Source organism: Equus asinus, chromosome 22 (assembly GCF_041296235.1).
Source record: "Equus asinus isolate D_3611 breed Donkey chromosome 22, EquAss-T2T_v2, whole genome shotgun sequence".
Lineage (NCBI taxonomy): Eukaryota > Metazoa > Chordata > Mammalia > Perissodactyla > Equidae > Equus > Equus asinus.
Genome location: NC_091811.1, coordinates 30,436,075 through 30,456,268, shown reverse-complemented (window position 1 = coordinate 30,456,268; position 20,194 = coordinate 30,436,075). Strand labels below are relative to the sequence as shown.

The window sequence follows — 20,194 nt, the reverse complement described above, 5'->3', positions numbered from 1 at the left end:
GGCTAGATCATAAAAGGCAATACAGCTTCAGCCTGTCTCTCTCTCCTGGGACACACAGCTTGGGAGCCGTGAACTAGCATGTACAGAAATCTGGCTCCCTTGGAGCCACCATGTGGAAGACATCCTGTGAAGAAAGTACACAGAGCTAGCGAGAGATGCTGGGGAGCCCCAGCCGTTCCAGCTCCCGCTGTTTGAGTCTTCTCAGCCCAGGCACCAGATATGTGACAGAATCGTGAGTGAGATTACTGCTGAATGAAGTCCCCAGTCTTTACTGCTGTTCCAAACTGACACCGAAGATGTAGCTTTTCTTAAGCAAAATAATTGTTTTAAACCATTAAATGTTGGAGTTGGTTGTCGTGCAGTCATAGTAACTGGATCAATACTTGACATGTATTAACTCATTTAATGCTTACAACCACCATATGAGGTAAGTACTATTAGTACCCTCATCTTACAGTAAGAAACTGAGACACAAACATTATGTGACTTGCCAAGTCACTCAAGTACATAACAGTAATGCCAAACAATTTGCCACATTTATACAAAAAAGAAAATCTGAGTAAATTACTGAGAAGAAATACTGAATTGCAGCCTCTTTTGTACATCAAAAAAACTGACACAGTTTTATCTTGTGTGCACATAACAAGAAGTTGTTTCTTTGCTTTTGTATATCTATAACACACACACACACAAAAAAAAAGATTTAGCATTTACAAATAATTTAACTCATTTGCACAGACAGTTTTATTAACAAGATAAACTATAAAATTTGATTCATACAATTAGCTTCATAAAAAAATTGATTCAAGGTCAGTCATAGAAAGCAACACAATCTCAGGTAGAACTTGTCCCAGATTTAGAACTTAGGCCACTGAAACAGATATGAGCCTAACAATGTCAACAGAAAATCCAACTCCAAATATTTATTCCAGGGACAAAGGGGCAGTTACTTTACTTCTTATCTATCAAGAACAAATAGTAAGTTATGAAATCAGTCTTAAATAGGATTAAGGAATTTAGACCACATCAGATTTTCAAACTGCTGTGGTGCTATAGGCTTTCAGATCTTTAAATTCAGAAACAATTAGAAAAAAGAGTAAAGACAAGTGCCCTTTTTATTATACGTTTTATATATGCTCAAGTCAAATGTCTCTAGGGCCCTTCCTACTCACCTAAAGTGCAAGGAATTCTGCTTCCTTATGATCTGCACTACGAAGCACCCATAAATCTCTCATTTAGAGTAAACTCCTAAACATAGCTAGTGTCTTGCACACAGTAAAAACTCACATAGTTTTTACTGACAAATTTAAGTGGGATCTTTAAGGCAAGTAAAATATATGGCTTTGTCACACACTTAGATAATCATAAAAATTAATTGGAGGCACACTAAAAATCATTACCAAAACCAAGATATTATTATTACTATTATTACTGTAATTACAAGCTATTATCACAGTAATTTAAAAAGCTAAAATGGATTTTTCTAATCAAGAAAAAGATGACTCTATCCCCACAATTATTTCTCTGAATAAAGATAAAAGATTTTTCCCCAAGACCCAGCAGCACTCACTAAATTGGCCAAAAGGGACTCTACGCAACAATGATGAAATATAGCCGACGGAAAACAAGTAGGTTGCATCCCCCTATCATCACTATGTACTGTGCACGATTTTAAATTTGTTTCTCATCTCTAGTCTACTGCCCTTTAAGATTGTTCCACCCACATTTTTCATCCAGTTTAAGAGATCAGCAAGCAAGTAGCTTCAAAAAGACTGAAATACTAGAAACATTCTACTACAATACAATTACACTATAAGGAGTTATCTTTTACTTTCTTAAAAAGGATTTCCAGAAAAATGTCTATACCCAAAGATGGTATGTAAAACATCTGCTATGAAGACCACCACCCATTTTATATGAAAAGAATCATGTATTTATTTGGTGTTTTTTAAAAAAAAGTTAGTGTTAAATCATAAAAATGATTTTCAGATAATTTCAGTATACACATTTCTGACAAGAATGACTACAGTAGCTCTCAACACCTCAAAAGAGATATTTGAATGACTAATTGCCGACATACATTTAAAGCAATAAAAAGTCTATGCTGACTGATCCAATCTCATATTTTAACAACTATTTATAAAAAGTAATGACAAAACTTTATAATTTAGAATGAACTAGTACACATAGTTACTAAGAAATACTAACACTTTTAAAATCTCTGTTTTCTCTCTAATTGGTAACAGTTCATCTTTCTAGAAACTCGAAATATAAATGAAAAACAGAAATCAAGTCAAGGTCCTTGAAAAGTGTTCAAACTAAAGTAAAATGTCAATAAAGCCTCTTTATTCCCCTAAAGACTGAATAGCTACAACACTTAAAAATTAACTTTTATATCTCACAGCCTTAAGAGGACTCTAAGCTACATAGTCTGTACATTATAAATATTACAAACAAAAATAAGGCCCAGGGGCTAGCCCCGTGGCCGAGTGGTTGAGTTCGCGCGCTCCGCCGCAGGCGGCCCAGTGTTTCGTTGGTTCGAATCCTGGGCGCGGACATGGCACTGCTCATCAGACCACGCTGAGGCAGCGTCCCACATGCCACAACTAAAAGGACCACAACGAAGAATATACAACTACGTACTGGGGGGCTTTGGGGAGAAAAAGGAAAAAATAAAATCTTTAAAAAAAAAAAAAAAGAAAAGAAGGCCCATAAATGTAAATGAACTCAAGCATATAAATTATTCTTCGCAAAAGAAAAAGGCTGAAAATTAAAACAGCCACTTACTTATACTATTTTCTTTAAGCTTCCCTGTCAAGGTTGTGTTAACAGTTCTAGAAGGCAGTACGTAGCTAAGCCCATGTGAGAAGCCAGGACTGCCTGCTTCTTTCTCAAGGAGCTGTGTGACTTTGGACAGGTTATCATCTCTGCACCCTTCCTCCTCTCACTAGGTTGTTCATGAGGAGGCAGGGAACTGAACTTCTCAAAATCCTGTCAATAAGCTCAAGAGTATCCAACCTCAAGCAAACTAGACAGCAGTTTTCTCCTAAAATAGTATGTAAATTTATCTTTCACTGGGGAACAAAATGTAAGTTGGGGAAGTCTGCTTTTTCAAATTAATCAAATAATCACAACTTGTTTCAAATCCTATTTCCACATCTGCTATTAAAAAGAATAGGGGAAAGACACTACATCCAGAATGGCTCTTTCTTGTTTCATGCAGCTATACTAGTAACAGTGACAAAGAAGTATGTATTAGGTACTTCCACAGTCAGTTCAAGTCAACCAATGACTGAGTCACGGGATACAGGCAGTGTAACAGGCTGGTGTGGTAGGTAAACGCTGGAAGTACAAAGATAAATAAGACCTGATATAATCTGAAGAATGTTACGGCCTAAAGAAGACAAACGCAAATGGTTTTTCAATACACCACCATAAACATGAAATAGAATTATGGCGCCTTTTGAATCCAGAAGCATCTATCTAAAGAATCTTTGAGATCCTGGATGTAGCAAAGCCACACTTGCAATATTCTGGATTTGTCTAAAGGACAGAATATATCTTTGTGTTTGACTTCTATTTAGAGTACTTGCCAAGTCTACAGCAGAATCGTCACATTTGTGCTCCAAATTACCTTACACTGTTTAGTCAAAAACTCTCATTTTTAAGAAAAAGAATCAATCTGAAGTTCAGAGAAACGAAATAATTTGCCAAATTTCCTGCAGGCAGTCCCTAGTAGAGCTAGTACTACAATATTGATTACTTTTACTCACTAGAGTATTCTTTCCACAACTCTATGCATGAGAAATGAAAGGATAAATGACTCTGAATTAAATACAGCCCTAGGCCCTTTACATATTCCACCTCACTTAATCATAACACTAAAATATTTCTCCTGTTTTACAGGTACAGAAACAACTTCTGAGAAGTTAAATTATAACAACACAAGTCTTTCTGACTTAAGGCTCACGCTCTTTCACTACCCAAAGTTCCTTTGGTTATTTTAGTGGTACATGTGTCTGGAAAAATAAGGTAAGCTATTGTTCCAATTAAATCCTCAAGAAAAAAACTTTTTACTCAAAAATAGTAACAACATTTTTCTTATAGACCAACAGGAAATTAGCTTTTCTTTCCTTTGATTCAGTTTCCCAAGCATGGCTTCCCTCCAGCTCGACCCTAGCTGCAGTGTCTTCATTTCACACTTGCACTATTCCTACTACCTCCTAATTGGTCTCCCAGCTCCCAAACTTTCCTGCTCTACCTTTGCCACATACGATTAATTTTCCTGTATCACACGAGTTTCATCATTCACCCAAAATATATTTAAGAATACCTAAAATGTGTCAAACACTCTATCAGGTGCTGTGGATAGAGCAGTAATCAAAACAGACATAGTTCCTATTCCCAGGGAGCACACAATCTAGCAGGAGAGAAAAACAGTAAATGGTTACTCAAATTGTGAGAAGAGCAATGAAGAACCTGGGGTGCTAGAAATGTGTCTAACAAAGAATCAGGGATAGTTTGTCTGAAAAAATGTTCAAGGTAACACCTGAATATGACCAGGAATTACAAAGACAGAAGTTGGCGAGAGGCAAAAGAACATGATTTATAAACCTATGCTGAGAAATGTGCACACTTTCACCTAGCGTGAAAGGCCCCACTTCAGCCATTAATTCTTATTTCCCCGTTCCAATAGATCCTCTGGTCTAGGCAGGATCCTAGATCTGAAGTCTCCTGAATATGCTAGGCTCTTTCCTTCCTGTTTCATTTAGACTTCTAGAAATTTCTCTTCATCACTCACCTAACCTTAAAATCCAGTTCCCTCTCCCATCTAAACTTTAGTCAGTGACTACAATACTCTCCAGTTTTAATTTTAATGTACTCTGTCACAAACAATTTACAGAAAAACTAGAAAATAATGCAATCATCTTTTTAGTCTTCCCTTTAAAAACTAAATAGCTGGGGGGGGGGGGGGGGTACCATCACAGTTCTTTCCAATCACTAAACAGGGCACAATGTTAACCATCAGTAATGCTCAAAAAAAGATTCGTTTAAAAATCCAAACATCCATCTGATCTCCTATGCATGCCCAAAACTACCCATTTAGTTCTAAGGTCGTTACAACTATTATTTTCACAAATGCAAACTATTACTCATAAAAATGAATTCAACATGTGATTAAGATCACTACAAATCCATTACCATTCCGAAAAAACATACCCCAAAGCTTTTTACTAATAAATCACTAGTAGCTTCGCTTACATATTAAAAACTATTAAAAATAAAAGGTATTACAAGGTTTTTTAGGTCAACCACAGAATAGATAATTAATTAAAATGTAAATTTTCTAATAAAATATTTTGGTCTGGCACATTCTTTTACAAGTTTCTGGAGCACTCATTTAGAGATACTTGCCACATTATTTAACAGGTGGTACAGTACTTTGGGGGATTTCAGACCCTATATTACTTCATAATAAAGGTAAGAGATCATTACTACCTACTATCAGTTCATGTGTGCAGTCTGTCTCTTCCACCCATGAGGTCAAGGGCTTTATTTATTCACTGCTGTGTACTCAGTACCTCCAATAGGACCTGGCACATAACGGGGGTTCTACGAACCTCCAATAGTACCTGGTACATAATGGGAGTTCTATGTACCTGTGTAGAATAAATATCTATCACACATAGTAATTGTGGCATTTTGATGGGTTTTGAAAGGTTGTCTCAGTCAACATAAATTTGAAGCAATTCTTGTGCATCAGCATACGATAAAACAAGTAATAGGAAAAACTTATCTGCTAAATGAAGACATATGAAGAAAATGTGAGCATGTACATTTAAGTCGTAAAATGGAATTGCGACTTCTTCCTTGCATGCTCTCTCAGATCACTTGCTCTGGGGGAAACTGCTATGTCATGAGGACACACAAAAAACCCTATGGAGAAACTGACTTGGGGAGTGACTGAGGCTTCCTGCCAAGAGCTACATAAATGAGCCATCCTGGAACTGGATTTCCAGCCTCAGTCAAGCTTTCAGATGACTGCAGTGCTGGCCAACATTTTCACTGCAACTTCATGAGACCCTCAGCCAGAACCACCAAGCTAAGCCTCTTCATTCTTGACTCTCAGAAACCACATGTAATAACAAATCTTTGCTAAACTTGGGGGAAATCTGTTGCACAACAATAAATAACTAATACAAGAGGCAAGGTGTGAAACCTCTAACTTTGTTTAGAGTCAATGAAATTTTGTGCTAAGAGCTATGGCAAAACCTACACCTTGGAATTAAAAGTCTAACAGTAATATGCAAGATGAATGAAGTGGGATTTTGTCTTCCTATCTCCTATAACACCCAGTAAAGAGTCCTGAACATAGTAAATACCTGTGTTTGGTAGCAAACTAGCTTATACACTGAACTTCCTAACTGAACCAAGAAACTAGTCTTAAGGTTTCTTAAAAGTAAAATGATCCCTTAGAATCTCTCCATATAAATTCAATCCTAAAGTTTACTGTTGTCTGCTTAGGTTTTAGCAGAGCCATACCTTCCTTAACTGAGAGTTACAATACGCTACCAATGAAAACTGAGACCTATTAGAGCTCTTCTCCCTAAATTTAATCAAAATAAAAGGGTAGCTTAAAGAGGGATGCTGGAGACTATTGACAGCTGCTTCAGAGGTGAAAGAGGTAGCTAGTGAAAGGGCACTCCATCACAAAGTATTGAGCAAAATATTACTTCACAAAGTAAGTACTACATTGCCTCAACCAAAAAGATCCTTAATAAATCTTGATGATAACCTCAACATGCAGCCTTTTAGTATTAATCTGATTTAAAAGTTTAGCCTCTATACTGGAAAAAGATCTTCCCAATGACACTACTGGGAAATTAGGCAATATAAGCCTGTTTTTCCAGTGTCAAACTAATCTTAATCCTATCTCAAAGTTTGCAACCCGTGAGGCTGGGAGTCCAAATTTTGACCCACAAAATGGTAAGGGCTTGTGGCCTTGGCTGACCATTAACTTTCATGCTATATTCGCTTGCACTATCACCCCACCTTTACACATGCCCTTTTCACTTGACACCTGGACTTATCCAGAAAGGCTCATAAAAAGTGGTCTTGGCGTTTTCAAAATAAGTCATGGTTTACACTCTAGTTGGGGAGACAGAGATATACACACACACACACATATATTAAAGAAACAACCAAAAATAGAGGCTATAGTTATCAATTCACCTATATACAGATAAGAACCTAAAAGTACTTTCATGTACAATCTGATTCAATAGCTAGAACTAATTCGTAAACTAAAAAAATTTTAGAGGCATTTTTAAATTCTAAAATCCTATTAAAGTTAATTTAACCTCTAAAACTAACCTAAAAGATTTATCTTAAAGTTTTTTTTAATTAAAAAGTACTTAAGTTCAAAGTAAAAGAAAAACTAGTTTTTAGTGGTCTTGCACAGCTAAATATTCCCCCCAAAGAAAATTCCATTATCTCTATAACCAAACGAAAAGTAAATTACATATCAACTTTAAAGTTTTCTAAATTTACCAAAATAAACACACTAATACACTTACACTGGTTTTGAATAAATAATTTTCTCCTGGGGAAAATAATCAATGTTTTTTGTACCAAGTATCATTTAATCATTCATAAATTAGTCACCTTTCACCACACACCACTTCCAACACATGTTCGTAAGCTGACATTTTGGATCACAAGCTTTAGTATCTAAGTTTTTATATTTAGTTCTTCTCTAAAAAAAAGGACTTAGTTAAAAACATTTAAGAGAGTTCAACAAAATCTAAAGTATTTTAGATCACTCAAAAGTGCAGTCTAATTTCAAAGTGATTAAAAAAACTGAAGTCCCACAGAAAGAGTAAAATCTAATGAGAATAAAATCATTGTAATAGGAATGCCTCAAGTTTCTTTAAAAGCACTTTAAAACCACCATATCCTTCCATCCTTTACAAAAATAAAGACTTCCTACCATGAAATCAATCTATAAAATCCACAAAGACGGGGGTAATCTGCAGGACAGTTTGTAAGAATTATGCATCTTTTCCAAATTTCAAACTCAAAAGAAAATTCAAAGGCAACAAGGGGATATTTCAGGATTAAGATTATCAAGACCACAATCAGTTTCACTAGTACGTCAGGGATTTTTCATACATTACACTGAAATGGCAAAATGATTACAATATTTTGTGTCTCTAATTAGAGTATTAAGGAAAGTAAGTATGTTTAATCTTATTTGGACTTGTTGCACCAGTATCTTACTCCTTACTCTGAAATACGATGCAGAAATTAGATATTCAAGTGAATATCTAATAAATATGAAACGAAGCCAAAACTCCACGTCCTGAATGAAAATTACTTTAATAATTCACTGTCTTCTAAAGGGATGCAGTGGACAGATAGTAACTAAAAAAAAAAACCTCTGACACATACAACCTATTATTTAAGGTGAATTATTCTAACTTTCGTCAAGTGGAAATAGCATGGCACTGGAGAACCTTTGTTCAGATCCAGCTCCACCACTTCTGTTCTACGCTCACTGTTTTAAGTACGACACTCAACTTGCTTCTTCATCTGCTAAATGGAAGTCAAGATAATATCCATCTTCCACCAGAGTTGTGAGAATGAAATGACTGAGACATTTAAATTGTACAGTGGTAGGCAAGAGTGTGTGTGTCTGCGTGTGTACTAGACAAACGAAGAACTGTAGTAGATGCTGATCGTACCAACTAATGTCAACTTTCAAATATCTGCTGGTGCCGAGAAAGGAGGATACAGTGAAATGATAAACAGCACACGCTTCATTGTGCAGTTCACATCAATTTTTAATTTTCTTGTAGACATTCTCTTTCCTGCCCATGACGCTATAGTTCAGGACAATTTTTCTAAAGTCTGTACAGTCTATTTTATGCCATCCAAGATGTTTTCTTAACCAGATATCAAAGTAAATATCAAACAGAATCTAATGCTATGTTTTCAAAACATTTAGGGCTTTACGCTTCTTATACCATTAAACAGAAACCAAAGTACTTATCTTCATCAGTGAACAATCCGAATTCCTAGAACTTCAGAATACTTAAACTTTTAAGTCCAAGTCAGTATCGACTGTTAAAAAATTCTACTGTTCATCAAAGCATTAGCAAATGATCGAAATAAACGCTAATACACTTTAGAAGCAGTTGAAAATACGTAACGTGGTTCTGTTTAAAAAAGTACATTAAAAACCAATTAGTTAAAATACGAAGCTTTCCAAAGAAATAAAAAGTAATGACAGTAACAACTGAAACATACTAGCACAATAAATTTTTTGTAACGTCCCGAAAAAACGAAGCGCAGTTTTGCCAGTCTCCACGTTATTTCTAACAAGCTTTCGGAAAATGCTACTAATTCCTTCAGACCTCTCCAATACACGACTTGAAATATTATCACCTAAAATCATGACTCTCACGTTGAAGCATTACTCTATAGATTTTAAACCGCATACTACTGTACCTTCTAGACTGTATTTTGTCACGATTCCAACTCCCTTTGATTCCGCAAAGTTATTGTAAAGGACACCAATTCATGATTGTTTTCTACAATGATTTATACACGTTTTAAACTTTCTCCCAGATTCGACCACAAAACAAGAGAAGCTATTCCAATCACGCTGGAGACCACATTAATGACTACAAGAGGAATTTTGGAAGCAGTGATTAAATATTTTTAAAAAGTCTTTTCTTTTTTAAGCAGAGGAAAGTGATAGTTGGGGGTCTCCTCCCTGAACAAGGAAGTTCTCTTAAATCCAGGCGAGACCAGCCATGTTGGAAAACACTTGTCAATTACAGCTCTGACAAGTGTTCGCGAACACGGCGGGAGGAAGCTAACCTTGTGTACCGAGGCGTGTACATCAAGGCCCTCTTCGCTCCGCCCGAGGACGTGGGCCTACTTCGGGGATCGTTTCCGAGTTAGAGCTGTCCTCAGGTCCGCCAGGAGTGCCGAGCCCAGGAGAAAGAGGGCGGGGTAAGGAGAGTTGGGGGGGAAACGGTTTGAGAGTTGGAAGCCGCTATCCGCTGCGAGAGGGGCGCGGCGGCCGGGAGCGATTTCCGAGTTGAGAGCTTGGGGGAGGGGCCGAGGATGCGGGGAGCAGGGGGATCTCAGCAAAAAGTCCCCCTGGTCCCCTCGGAGGGGCCCCGGAGTGCCAGAGGAGGGAGGGAAGGGGAAACGCTTCAGTGCACTGACCTGTCCTCCGAGTCCATGCGGCTCAGGGGTTCCCCATCCGACGACATCTCCAAGCTGCCTCGCCGGCCCCCCGAGGTCGCGCTGCTTCCGCCTCCCCCGGTCCCGTAGCCCTCGTCGCCGCCGCTGGAGACGACGCTGCTGCTACTGCTGCCGCCCCCGCCGCCGCCCTGGCTGCCCCGCGGTCCCTTGGGCTCCTCCAGGCCCTCCTTGCCGTCCCCATCCCCGCTGCTGCTGCTGGCGGCGCCCGGGCTCAGCGAGCGCGTCTCGTCGCTGCTGCTCCCGCCGCTGCTGCCCACCAGGCTCTCGGCGCTGCTCTCCTCCTCGCCCCCGCCGCTGCTGCTGCTCTCGTCTTCCTCCTCCTCGTCCTCCTCCTCGTCCTCGTCCTCCCCGGCCTGGCTGGCGCTCTCGGGGCTCGGCTCCGACATCGTCTCCGCCTCGCCGCCCCCCACTCCGCCGCCGCCGCCGCCCCCACTACCGCCGCCGTTCAGCAGCAGCGCCGCCACCGCCTCGGCCTCCGCCTCCTCTTCCTCTTCCTCCTCTTCCTCCTCCTCCTCGGGGGGCTCAGCCCGGCCCCGCGCCGCCGGCCCGGGGCTGCCAGGGGGCAGGGGGCTCAGGCGGGAGAGCTCCTCCAGGTCGGCCATGTCGGTGATAGCGGCGGCCATGGCGGCGCCTGCTCCTCCTCCTCCTCCTCCTCCTCCCGGCCGCCGCCGCCTCCCTCTCTCGACTCTCGCTCCCTCGCCCCCTCCCGAACGCCCAAAACTCCTCCGACGCCGCTGCAGAGCAGGAGGAGGGCCCGCGAGCTGCGTCAGCCTGCACACGCGCTACGGAGCCCGCGCGGGGACAGGCGCGCCGCTGCGCGCACTCACGCGGAGACGGCTGCGCGCCTGCGCGGCGGCACGCGGTGGCACCTCCCCCGGGCCGTGGGCTCCGCGCCCCGGCCCCCGCCCGGCCCCGCCCGCAGCAGCGAGTGCTCAGAGTTTCCTCGGGGGCTTCCCACGCCTTCCCCGGCCTCGCGGCGGGCGAGCCACGCCGAGCGAAAAGCAGAGTGCGGGCCGGGGATTTTAACCCGTAGCGTTCTCACGATGAAGTCATTCATCCCGGGGGTGTTTGGGGAGTGTCCCCTGTGTACAGGCGCTGAGCCAGGAATCGAAGTCCCTGGTCTTCTGAGAGCTTGCAGTCGCCGCGGAGAGGAGATGAAAATGAATGAAAATAAATAATACAATGCAAGGTCCTAAATCCATATAAGCACCATAAAGCTACAGGTTTTCGTCCAACCTGCGTTTGAATACCCCCAAAAATGGTTCAGTGACAGTCTCAGAGCAAACATCTCTTACGTTCAAGATCTTCAAACTTTTTTGCTCAGAAGCTCTCAGTTTTGTATGTTCTTATCCAGTTTAAAGTACCATCTACATTTTTTTCCCGCTTGTTATAAATACTTTGTAACTGTCACTTTTTTTAAATGTAACCAGTGAACTCAGAGTACCATTGGGATTTAATACTCACCGATATTCACCTTTTAAAATACAATCTTTTTTATACTTGGACAATTTACATCCTTCCTTTATCTTCTGGAACTCATATTTACATTCCAGATCCCCTCTGGAATTTTATCCCAATAATATATTTTATATTTGAACTGCCTTCTTGATCATCTATTTCACTGTAATAAAAATGTGTATATAAATTGAAATTTAAGTATTTTTAAATTTCCTGTGATCATAAATTATTTCAACTGATCACCAACAAATATATTTCAAATATTTATAAATAGATATTAATCACAAAAGTAAAATTTTGTTGGAAATGCATCTTTCAGAGAAGGAATTGGATGAATTTTTTTCAACTAGTTTGTTTTATCAGTGGATGAGTATTAATAGAATGCATTCTATTCCAAGTTTTCAATTCCATGGATATAAGCATGAAGAAAACTTGTTCGCATAAATAAGTAGATGAGAATGAATGGAGTTTTGTTAGAGTAATGCCACTCAGTTCTTTGAACTCCTTCCAAATTATATGCCAAAAAATCACATAGAGATCTAACAAAGAAAAAATACTTCTAATGATCTATCAGCTGACAACTCTGATTAGGTTCTCTTTCAACTTTGTTGAAAGCAAGTAACTGACAACCACCTGACTTGTAAAAGGATGTGTTACCCATTCTCATTCACCAGCCGATTGTTCCTTTTCTGGTGTGGTGGAGGTTTTTGCATCCCCAGGGTATTGCACCCTAGTAAGATTTGGGATGGGGAAGAATTATGCCTTTCTTTTGTAAAGTAGGGGACGGACCATTGGGATAAATCAGGCTGCAAAGAAGCCCACATGACCCCAGGGCAGGTTTTCAGACAGGTCAATTTTAGGAATGGCTGCTAAGGGGAGTGAGGATCAAAGAACTGATTGCCTTAGAACAGAGTCTGTGCTCATACATATTTTGGACAATCTTCATCTGCCATGAGTACCCCAGTATTTTATGTCTGCTGCCTTAGGTCTTTGAGTAGCTATCATATATTCCTTATGGTGCCTCAAGGGAAAGCAGAAACAAAAGCAATATATAATAGTATGGGGCATTATGGTTTACAGATACCTTCACACGCACACATACAATGCAGAATACTAACCTCAAACATTTTAACCTCAAAGCCACTCTTTGAAATAAACAAGGAATGTATTAGCATCCTGTATTGTAAATTAAGAACTATCAGAGTTTAACTGAAAAATGCATATTAAGTGTATGTGCTTAACTGTATTAAACCCTGGAGATTAGGATTAACATTTAGCTAGGTTTATCAAAGAAAACTTCATGAAGAATGTAGGATTTGAACAGATGTGTATAGTAAGATATATAACTATATCTAAATTTAATTAGTTCCAGCTGCATCTTGAAGAAAGCCTAGACTAGAACTCTGTACAAGGGGGAATTCTAGAACTGAGACACAATAACATGGAAAAGCATAAAAATTTATTCATGGCAGTGTTAATTAGCCATGAGAAAGCAAAGCTAGAAAGCTCAAAAAGAGTTAAAGATTAGATTGCAGAAAAAATCTTTTTTCTTTTTTTTTTCTTTTTTGCTGAGGAAGATTAGCCCTGAACTAACATCTGCACCAATCTTCCTATACTTTAGATGTGGGTTGCCACCACAGCATGGCTGACGAGAGGTGTAGGTCCAGGCCCAGGATCCAAACCTGTGAACTCCAGGCCACCAAAGTAGAGCACACAAACTTAACCACTACACCATGTGGCCAGCCCCCTAGATTCCAGAAAATCTTGAATAAAAAGTTTAACTTTGAAAGACAATGATATAGACTCAGATATTTTTTTGAAAGGTGTGATATGATTAAAAATATATTGTAAGGGTATCTAATGTATAGGAGATAGGGTGAAAATTGATGGAGATTAGACATATGGAAATGGCAGGTATCAAAGCCAAAAATGAATGCTCTAGCTGCAGTATTTATACTTAAAGACGAAAATGCGCTATCTTGGAATTGACTTTTTGGACAAATAGTGCATTTTCCATCACTGAAGAGTTCTTTTTTTTAACTGAAATATTTTCTGAAAATTTGAAAGAATTAAATAATAAACACCTGTACAGGGGCTGGCCGAAGGCATAGCGATTAAGTTCTCATGTTCTGCTTTGGCAGCCCAGGGTTCTCCAGTTTGGATCCTGGATGGGGACCTCCACACCGCTTGGCAAGCCATGCTGTGGCAGGCATCCCACATATAAAGTAGAGGAAGATGGGCACGGATGTTAGCTCAGGGCCAGTCTTCCTCTAAATAAATAAAATAATTTTTAAAAACACCTATACACCTGCCTAGATTCATCAGTTAATAATATTTTGCCACATTTGCCAATGCTGTGTCCTTCTTCTCCCTGTCTCTTTCCTTCCGCTCTTTCCCTGCCACTCCTTCTCCCCCTCACTCTCCTATTACCCCTACTTCTACCACCTCTCCCTTTCTCTCTTGGTTTAGTCGTGGACATCGTGACTCTGCACGCATCCCCTTGGAGCAAGGTCACTCGCCCACATCAGCACAGTATCATAGTGTCGTTATCCCACTCACTGAAGTGCGTGACTAGAGGCAGGACCTCTGGGTAACGGAGTTCCTTCAGGTGAGAGGTTGGATGAAACTGCAAGAAGCATCATCTGCAGACCAGTGCCCATCCACAAACTGTTTCTTACTGATCTGCAGCTAGATAAGTACTAACTTTAGCTTCTAGAAACTTTTATAACAACTTGCCAGAGTAATTTTACGTCTGTTGAATCTAATAATAAAAAATTGGGGCTCTGCTTTTGATGCCATCAGTTTCTTTTATTATTCTGGTAATGCACTTTTACTGTATTTTGCAAAAATATCAATCCACTGGAAATGTAAAAAAAAATATTTATATATATATATATATATAGGTCCTTCATAGATTGAGAATCACTGTTCTATAGTTCTCCTTCCTGCTTGGAGAATGTGTGATTCTATGCATAATTATAAGGTACCCTATAACCCCCCACTGCATAAGAGCTATTTGATTAGGAAAGATATTCAAACTCATCCACCACAGTACTAATGGGGTCAGATTAGCAACACTAACTTGAATTTCTCTGATTCTTCTACCTGCCAAGCCTACTAACGTAGGACACCTCCAGCTTTCTGGGAGCCACGGGGTGAGGGTCTCTCCTCTGCTCACACATTCCTCTCCCAGTGCCCCCTCCCCTGCTCTGCTCTTCCGGGCACTGCCGCCTCCTACCAGGACCTGTGATACAAACTAAACAGCCAAAGCCATTGTGTAGCCTGAAGAAATGGAGATCATTATGTTGACCTCTTTTAGGGAAACCCCGAAGCAGACTGCTTTGCCCAATATCATATATGGTTTTCAATGAAACACCTCTTTATGTTTTCACTCAAAGCTCTGTTTCTCTTAGGGACCCAGACATGCTTTCATGGGCCTAGATTGGCGACAGCTTTGAGTAACAGCTACCCCAAGCTGTATTTATTACTCCCCATCCAATGACTAAGTCTTTCTTATAGGGCTTCTCTGTCTAATTCTCTCTTTCATTAAAATGAGCCTGTTCTAGGAAGCAGTCTCAGCCCCCATGTCAGCAGGTTTCTTTCAGCCCTGCCTCACCAGTTGGCTAGACATGCCCAGACATGCTTGAACCCCAGCAACAGACTCAGCTTAGATTCAAGCTGAGATTCCTGCTACGCCACCCGTGACATACTTCTGAAAATCTCTCTCAAATACGCAGCTATCACATGTTTTCCACCTTTGTTTCAGGTTCTTCATTCTGCGTGTTGATACTGCCATAGTGAGCAAGATCAATAGCAGCCTGATGACCTCATTCTCTGATTGACTTGGAATCTAAAAAAGGTAAGCTGGAAAGAACTAGAAGTTTGATGAAAGCTTCCCCAATCTGTAGACTGTAATCCAACGAAAACCCAACCGAATAATGATGATAGTTTTTGAGTTAAAATTTCTGGAAGGATAGCCATTTTGAGTCATAACTGCTTTGGCTGGCAACTTGCTACAATAAGAACATTGTCCACATGTCTGGTATTTTGAATAGTTTCCCATTTGAATTTAGTAAAATGCTTTTCCTACAAACTATCTATGAAAGGGTAGGTAAAATGTGAAAGTTGAATAACATAAACACCACATTTTTTGTCCTTTCATATATTTTGTGTCTAACTTGCTAACCAAATAATGCAACGTTCAAAACTCTGTCAATTATTAAAGTTGAATTTGATGGGTTAGTTATTGTAGCACACAAGTTACAATACCACTTAGTACTTTATCCCTCAAATCTCTGAGAAGGCAGGAAAGAATCTAAACAAAATATTTAATTGGTGAAATATAAAAATAGTGTATCCTGGGCTGGCTGGGTGGCGCAGCGGTTAAGTGCACACGTTCCATTTCGCCAGCCCAGGATTCACCAGTTCAGACCCCAGATGCAGACATGGCACAACTTGGCACACCATGCTGTGGTAGGCGTCCCACATATAAAGTGGAGGAAGATGGGCATATAATGTTAGCTCAGGGCCAGGCTTCCTCAGCGAAAAGAATTGGCAGCAGTTAGTTCAGAGCTAATCTTCCTCAAGAAAAAGAAAAAGTGTATCAGCAGTTTGGATGAATTACCTTGGCTTCAAGCCAAGAAAAGGCCCCCCACTCCCTTCTTTCACCTGAAATATATATGGCATCTGTTTGACTACTAAACGTATTCATATCCTCTTTTTTTCCTTCTCTTCCCTTTCTCCCTAATTTTATTATTTACTTTTATATCTACTTTGTAGTCCTTTGTACATATTGGTAAATTACTTCAAACTATTTTTTTTAAGTGACTTTTGTTGGGTTGTTTTGTTTTTGGTTTTGCAGAATCTGCTAAGCTGTCTCCCCACTCACTCCCACCACGTGTTTCTGCTGAGCGCATGACCTCCCAGCAACACGTAAAGCTAGGTTTGGCCATGTGGCTAAGTTCCGGCCGATGAGTTGTGAGCACAAGAGATCACATCTTCCTAAGGAAGCTGCTTGCCCTCTCTTCTCTCACTCTTCCTCTGCCCTGTGCGTGGGCTGGGACACAGACATGATGGTGGGAGTGAGCCAGCCTCAACCACACATACCACGACCACACCCTAGGATGACAGAGCCACAGAGAGAGCAAGCCTGGGTTTCCAGATGACCTCATTTTGCAATGCCACTCACCCCTACGGACTAACAACTCAGACTTTTTATGAGTGAGAAAGAAATCTTTTATCTAGTTTCTCTCTTCTAAACCAGCCAAAACAATATCCTAATTAATGCAGGTAAAATAAACAAACATACAAACATGGTTTCCTATCTCCCAGAAATCGGAGGGCTTCAGGTCCTTCAATGTCCTGCCCCTACATCTATAAACTTATCTGTATCCTCGCGCATTTTTTTTTTCCCTATGCAAGCTAAGCTTTCTACTGTGGCCAACTCTTACGTGTCCTAAAAAGGGGGTGGGGGAGACCACATATGTTCTATTTTTTTCCTCCTCTTCTTCTTGGGCACGTGGCTGCCCAGCTGGAGACCACATTTCCCAGCCTCCTTTAAGCGCCCTTACACTCAGCTAATAAACCTAAGCATATTTGGTCAATCCAAGTGTTGGATTCTTTTGGATAGAGAACAGTAGCTACCAAAGAAATGTACATATGACCAGTTCTGGAAGTTGAGTGAAATTCTAGCTCTCTTTGTCCTTTTAGGTGCTCTGCTGACATGCTGAATGAAAGATATGCTCAAGACATACAAAAACATTTCAGACACAGGATTCTGTGCCCTCTAGTCACCAAGATGGAATCAGAAATCCCAATGGCTTAACACACGTCAGCTTAGGAATCAGGAGGCATCCTTAAGTTATCAGATAACAAAACTTGCTATTCGTGCAAACATAAGAAAAGTCTCCTAACTACTGCAGACATCCCCATACCCTGAGTAACTTTAATTTCACTGTTTCTAAGGTTCATCATACTATTTAACAAATCACTAGCTTCCTCAATACAAAATCCATTTTTATATTCATTATGACAATTAGCAAGGGTTTATGGAGATCGTGACAGTAGAAAATTGTGCTACCAGCAACCTTTGGAATATGTTCTTTTCTTTTTTTTTTAATATCTCATCTTTTTCTTTTTTTTTTTCCTCGTTAAAGATTGGCCCTGAGCTAACGTCTGTCACCAATCTTTTTTTCTTCTTCTTCTCCACAAAGCCCCCCAGAACATAGTTGTATATTCTAGTTGTAGGTCCTTCTGGCTCTGCTATGTGGGTCGCCACCTCAGCATGGCTTGATGAACGTTCCTAGGTCTGTGCCCAGGATCCAAACCAGCGAAACCCTGGGCCACTGAAGCTAAGTGTGCGAACTTAACCACTCAGCCATGGGGCTGGCCCCCAAGTATGTTGCTTTCTGATCTAAAGCTAGCTGAAGACTGCTGAACTGGACTGGCCTTTGTTCCTTTAGCATGTTAGTTGACCCTTTATAGAATCAAAGCTTACATTCTTGGCACATACATCATATCATTTTTTTTTTTTGAGGAAGATTAGCCCTGAGCTAACTACTGCCAGTCCTCCTCTTTTTTTGCTGAGGAAGCCTGGCCCTGAGCTAACATCCGTGCCCATATTCCTCTACTTTATACACGGGACGCCTACCACAGCATGGCATGCCAAGCGGTGCCATGTCCACACCCGGAATCCGAACCGGCGAACCCCGGGCCGCCGAGAAGCGGAACATGCGAACTTAACCGCTGCGCCACTGGGCCAGCCCCTCATATCATATTAACTATGCTGAAATACAGTATTTTAAACTAAATTACCAAAATTTTAACACTTAGGGGTAGTTCCATGACTAAATTCTCACCAAAAGAACATGAGCAGAGGTAACGCGTACAACTTCCACCTAATTCGTTCTTGCCTTTCTTTCCTACGTGCTGGAACAGGGCTGTGCCGTTGACCCAGCTTCAACATGTAGTGCTGGTGACACAACATATGGAAGGAATATGAGCCCCCGAGAGACTTCATGGTGCAGAGCTGCGTGTCAGTCTAAACTGGCCAGACTGTTACATGGCAGAGAAATAAACTTCTGTCTTATTTAAGCTACTATATTTTAGGGTCCTTTCTTTTTTAGTGAAAACTTAGCCTTTACTCAAATTAAGAAAACCTTACACCTTGAGCCAGCAGCTTACATATCTTTTTCTGTGTCTTCAACCCCACCGTCAATACTGCCTCCTTGTTTTCAATTCATGAACATGATCAAGTCTTTCCATCCTTATAAAGTATTGATTTCATTTTCATCCAAACTTCTAAAAATATGAACTATAGTTGCTTTTTCCACTTTCTCACCTCCCCTACACTGTCTCTGTACTGCAATATTATAGCCAGCCCCACTACAGGTTTTAAAACTACTTTCAGTAAAATCATTCATTGACAAAACTACAAGATACTCTCAGTTCTGATCTTACAAACTTGCTATCACATTACAATGAAAAGAAGTCTGAGACCAAGTTCTGCACTGCGTTCTTTGTCACATTTTTTCTTTTTCTTTTTTTTTTTTTTGAGAAAGATTAGCCCTGAGTTAACATCTGCTGCCAGTCTTCCTCTTTTTGCTGAGGAAGACTGGCCCTGAGCTAACATCCACCCCCATCTTCCTCTACTTTATCACATTTTTATCATCTTTATCGCATTTTCTCCTCTCTTCTGCCCTCCTTGCCTCTCCTCTCTTACTTCTGTGATGCCATACTCATCTAGATTGCTGATATCTTTCATGGTTTATCTTGACTTTCCTGTTTTGTTTTGTTTTTTAAAGATTTTATTTTTTTCCTTTTTCTCCCCAAAGCCCCCCGTTACATAGTTGTATATGCTTTGTTGTGGGTCCTTCTAGTTGTGGCATGTGGGATGCCACCTCAGCATGGCCCAATGAGCAGCGCCATGTCTGCACACAGGACTCGAACCAAGGAAACACCGGGCTGCCTGCAGCGGAGCGCACGAACTTAATCACTTGGCCACGGGGCCAGCCCCCTTGACTTTCCTGTTTTTTAAATGTTGATTCCTAAGTCTATATCCTTAGCCAACTGTCTTCTTGTTCTACAAGGTCTTCCTGGTAAATAACATCCATTCCGCTTGTTCTGATCTCTGATGAGAGCCTCCCAGATTCCTCCTCCACACTGCCAGAGAGCACTGATGCCTCCTTGAAGCAGAGGACTCTTTTTTTTTTTTTTAAGGAAGATTAGCCCTGAGCTAACATCCACCACCAATCCTCCTCTTTTTGCTGCGGAAGACTGGCCCTGAGCTAACATCCATGCCCATCCTCCTCTACTTTATATGTGAGGTGCCTGCCAAAGCATGGCTTGCCAAGCGGTACATAGGTCCACACCCTGGATCCAAACTGGTGAACCCTGGGCCGCCAAAGCAGAATGTGCCAACTTACCCACCAGGTAGACCCCAAGAAGAGGACTCAATTTA

General features: G+C 40.7%; 1 protein-coding gene and 1 long non-coding RNA gene across 3 annotated transcripts in view; one reads left to right on the top strand and one right to left on the bottom strand.

The window, feature by feature from the left end:
- Positions 1–11,012, bottom strand: part of AEBP2 (AE binding protein 2) — a 58,404-nt gene extending 47,392 nt beyond the window's left edge. For both annotated transcript variants that reach the window (XM_070494820.1, XM_070494821.1), the window contains exon 1: positions 10,240–11,012. In XM_070494820.1, the coding sequence (XP_070350921.1) occupies positions 10,240–10,901 (662 nt within the window). In that variant the 5' untranslated portion in view covers positions 10,902–11,012. The remainder of the gene's footprint in view (positions 1–10,239) is intronic.
- On the top strand, positions 9,885–18,809 carry LOC123287824 (uncharacterized). Its single transcript, XR_006531182.2, has 3 exons — positions 9,885–10,020; positions 15,503–15,595; positions 18,673–18,809. It is a non-coding gene; the product is annotated as an uncharacterized lncRNA (long non-coding RNA).
- Positions 18,810–20,194: the final 1,385 nt, after the last annotated feature.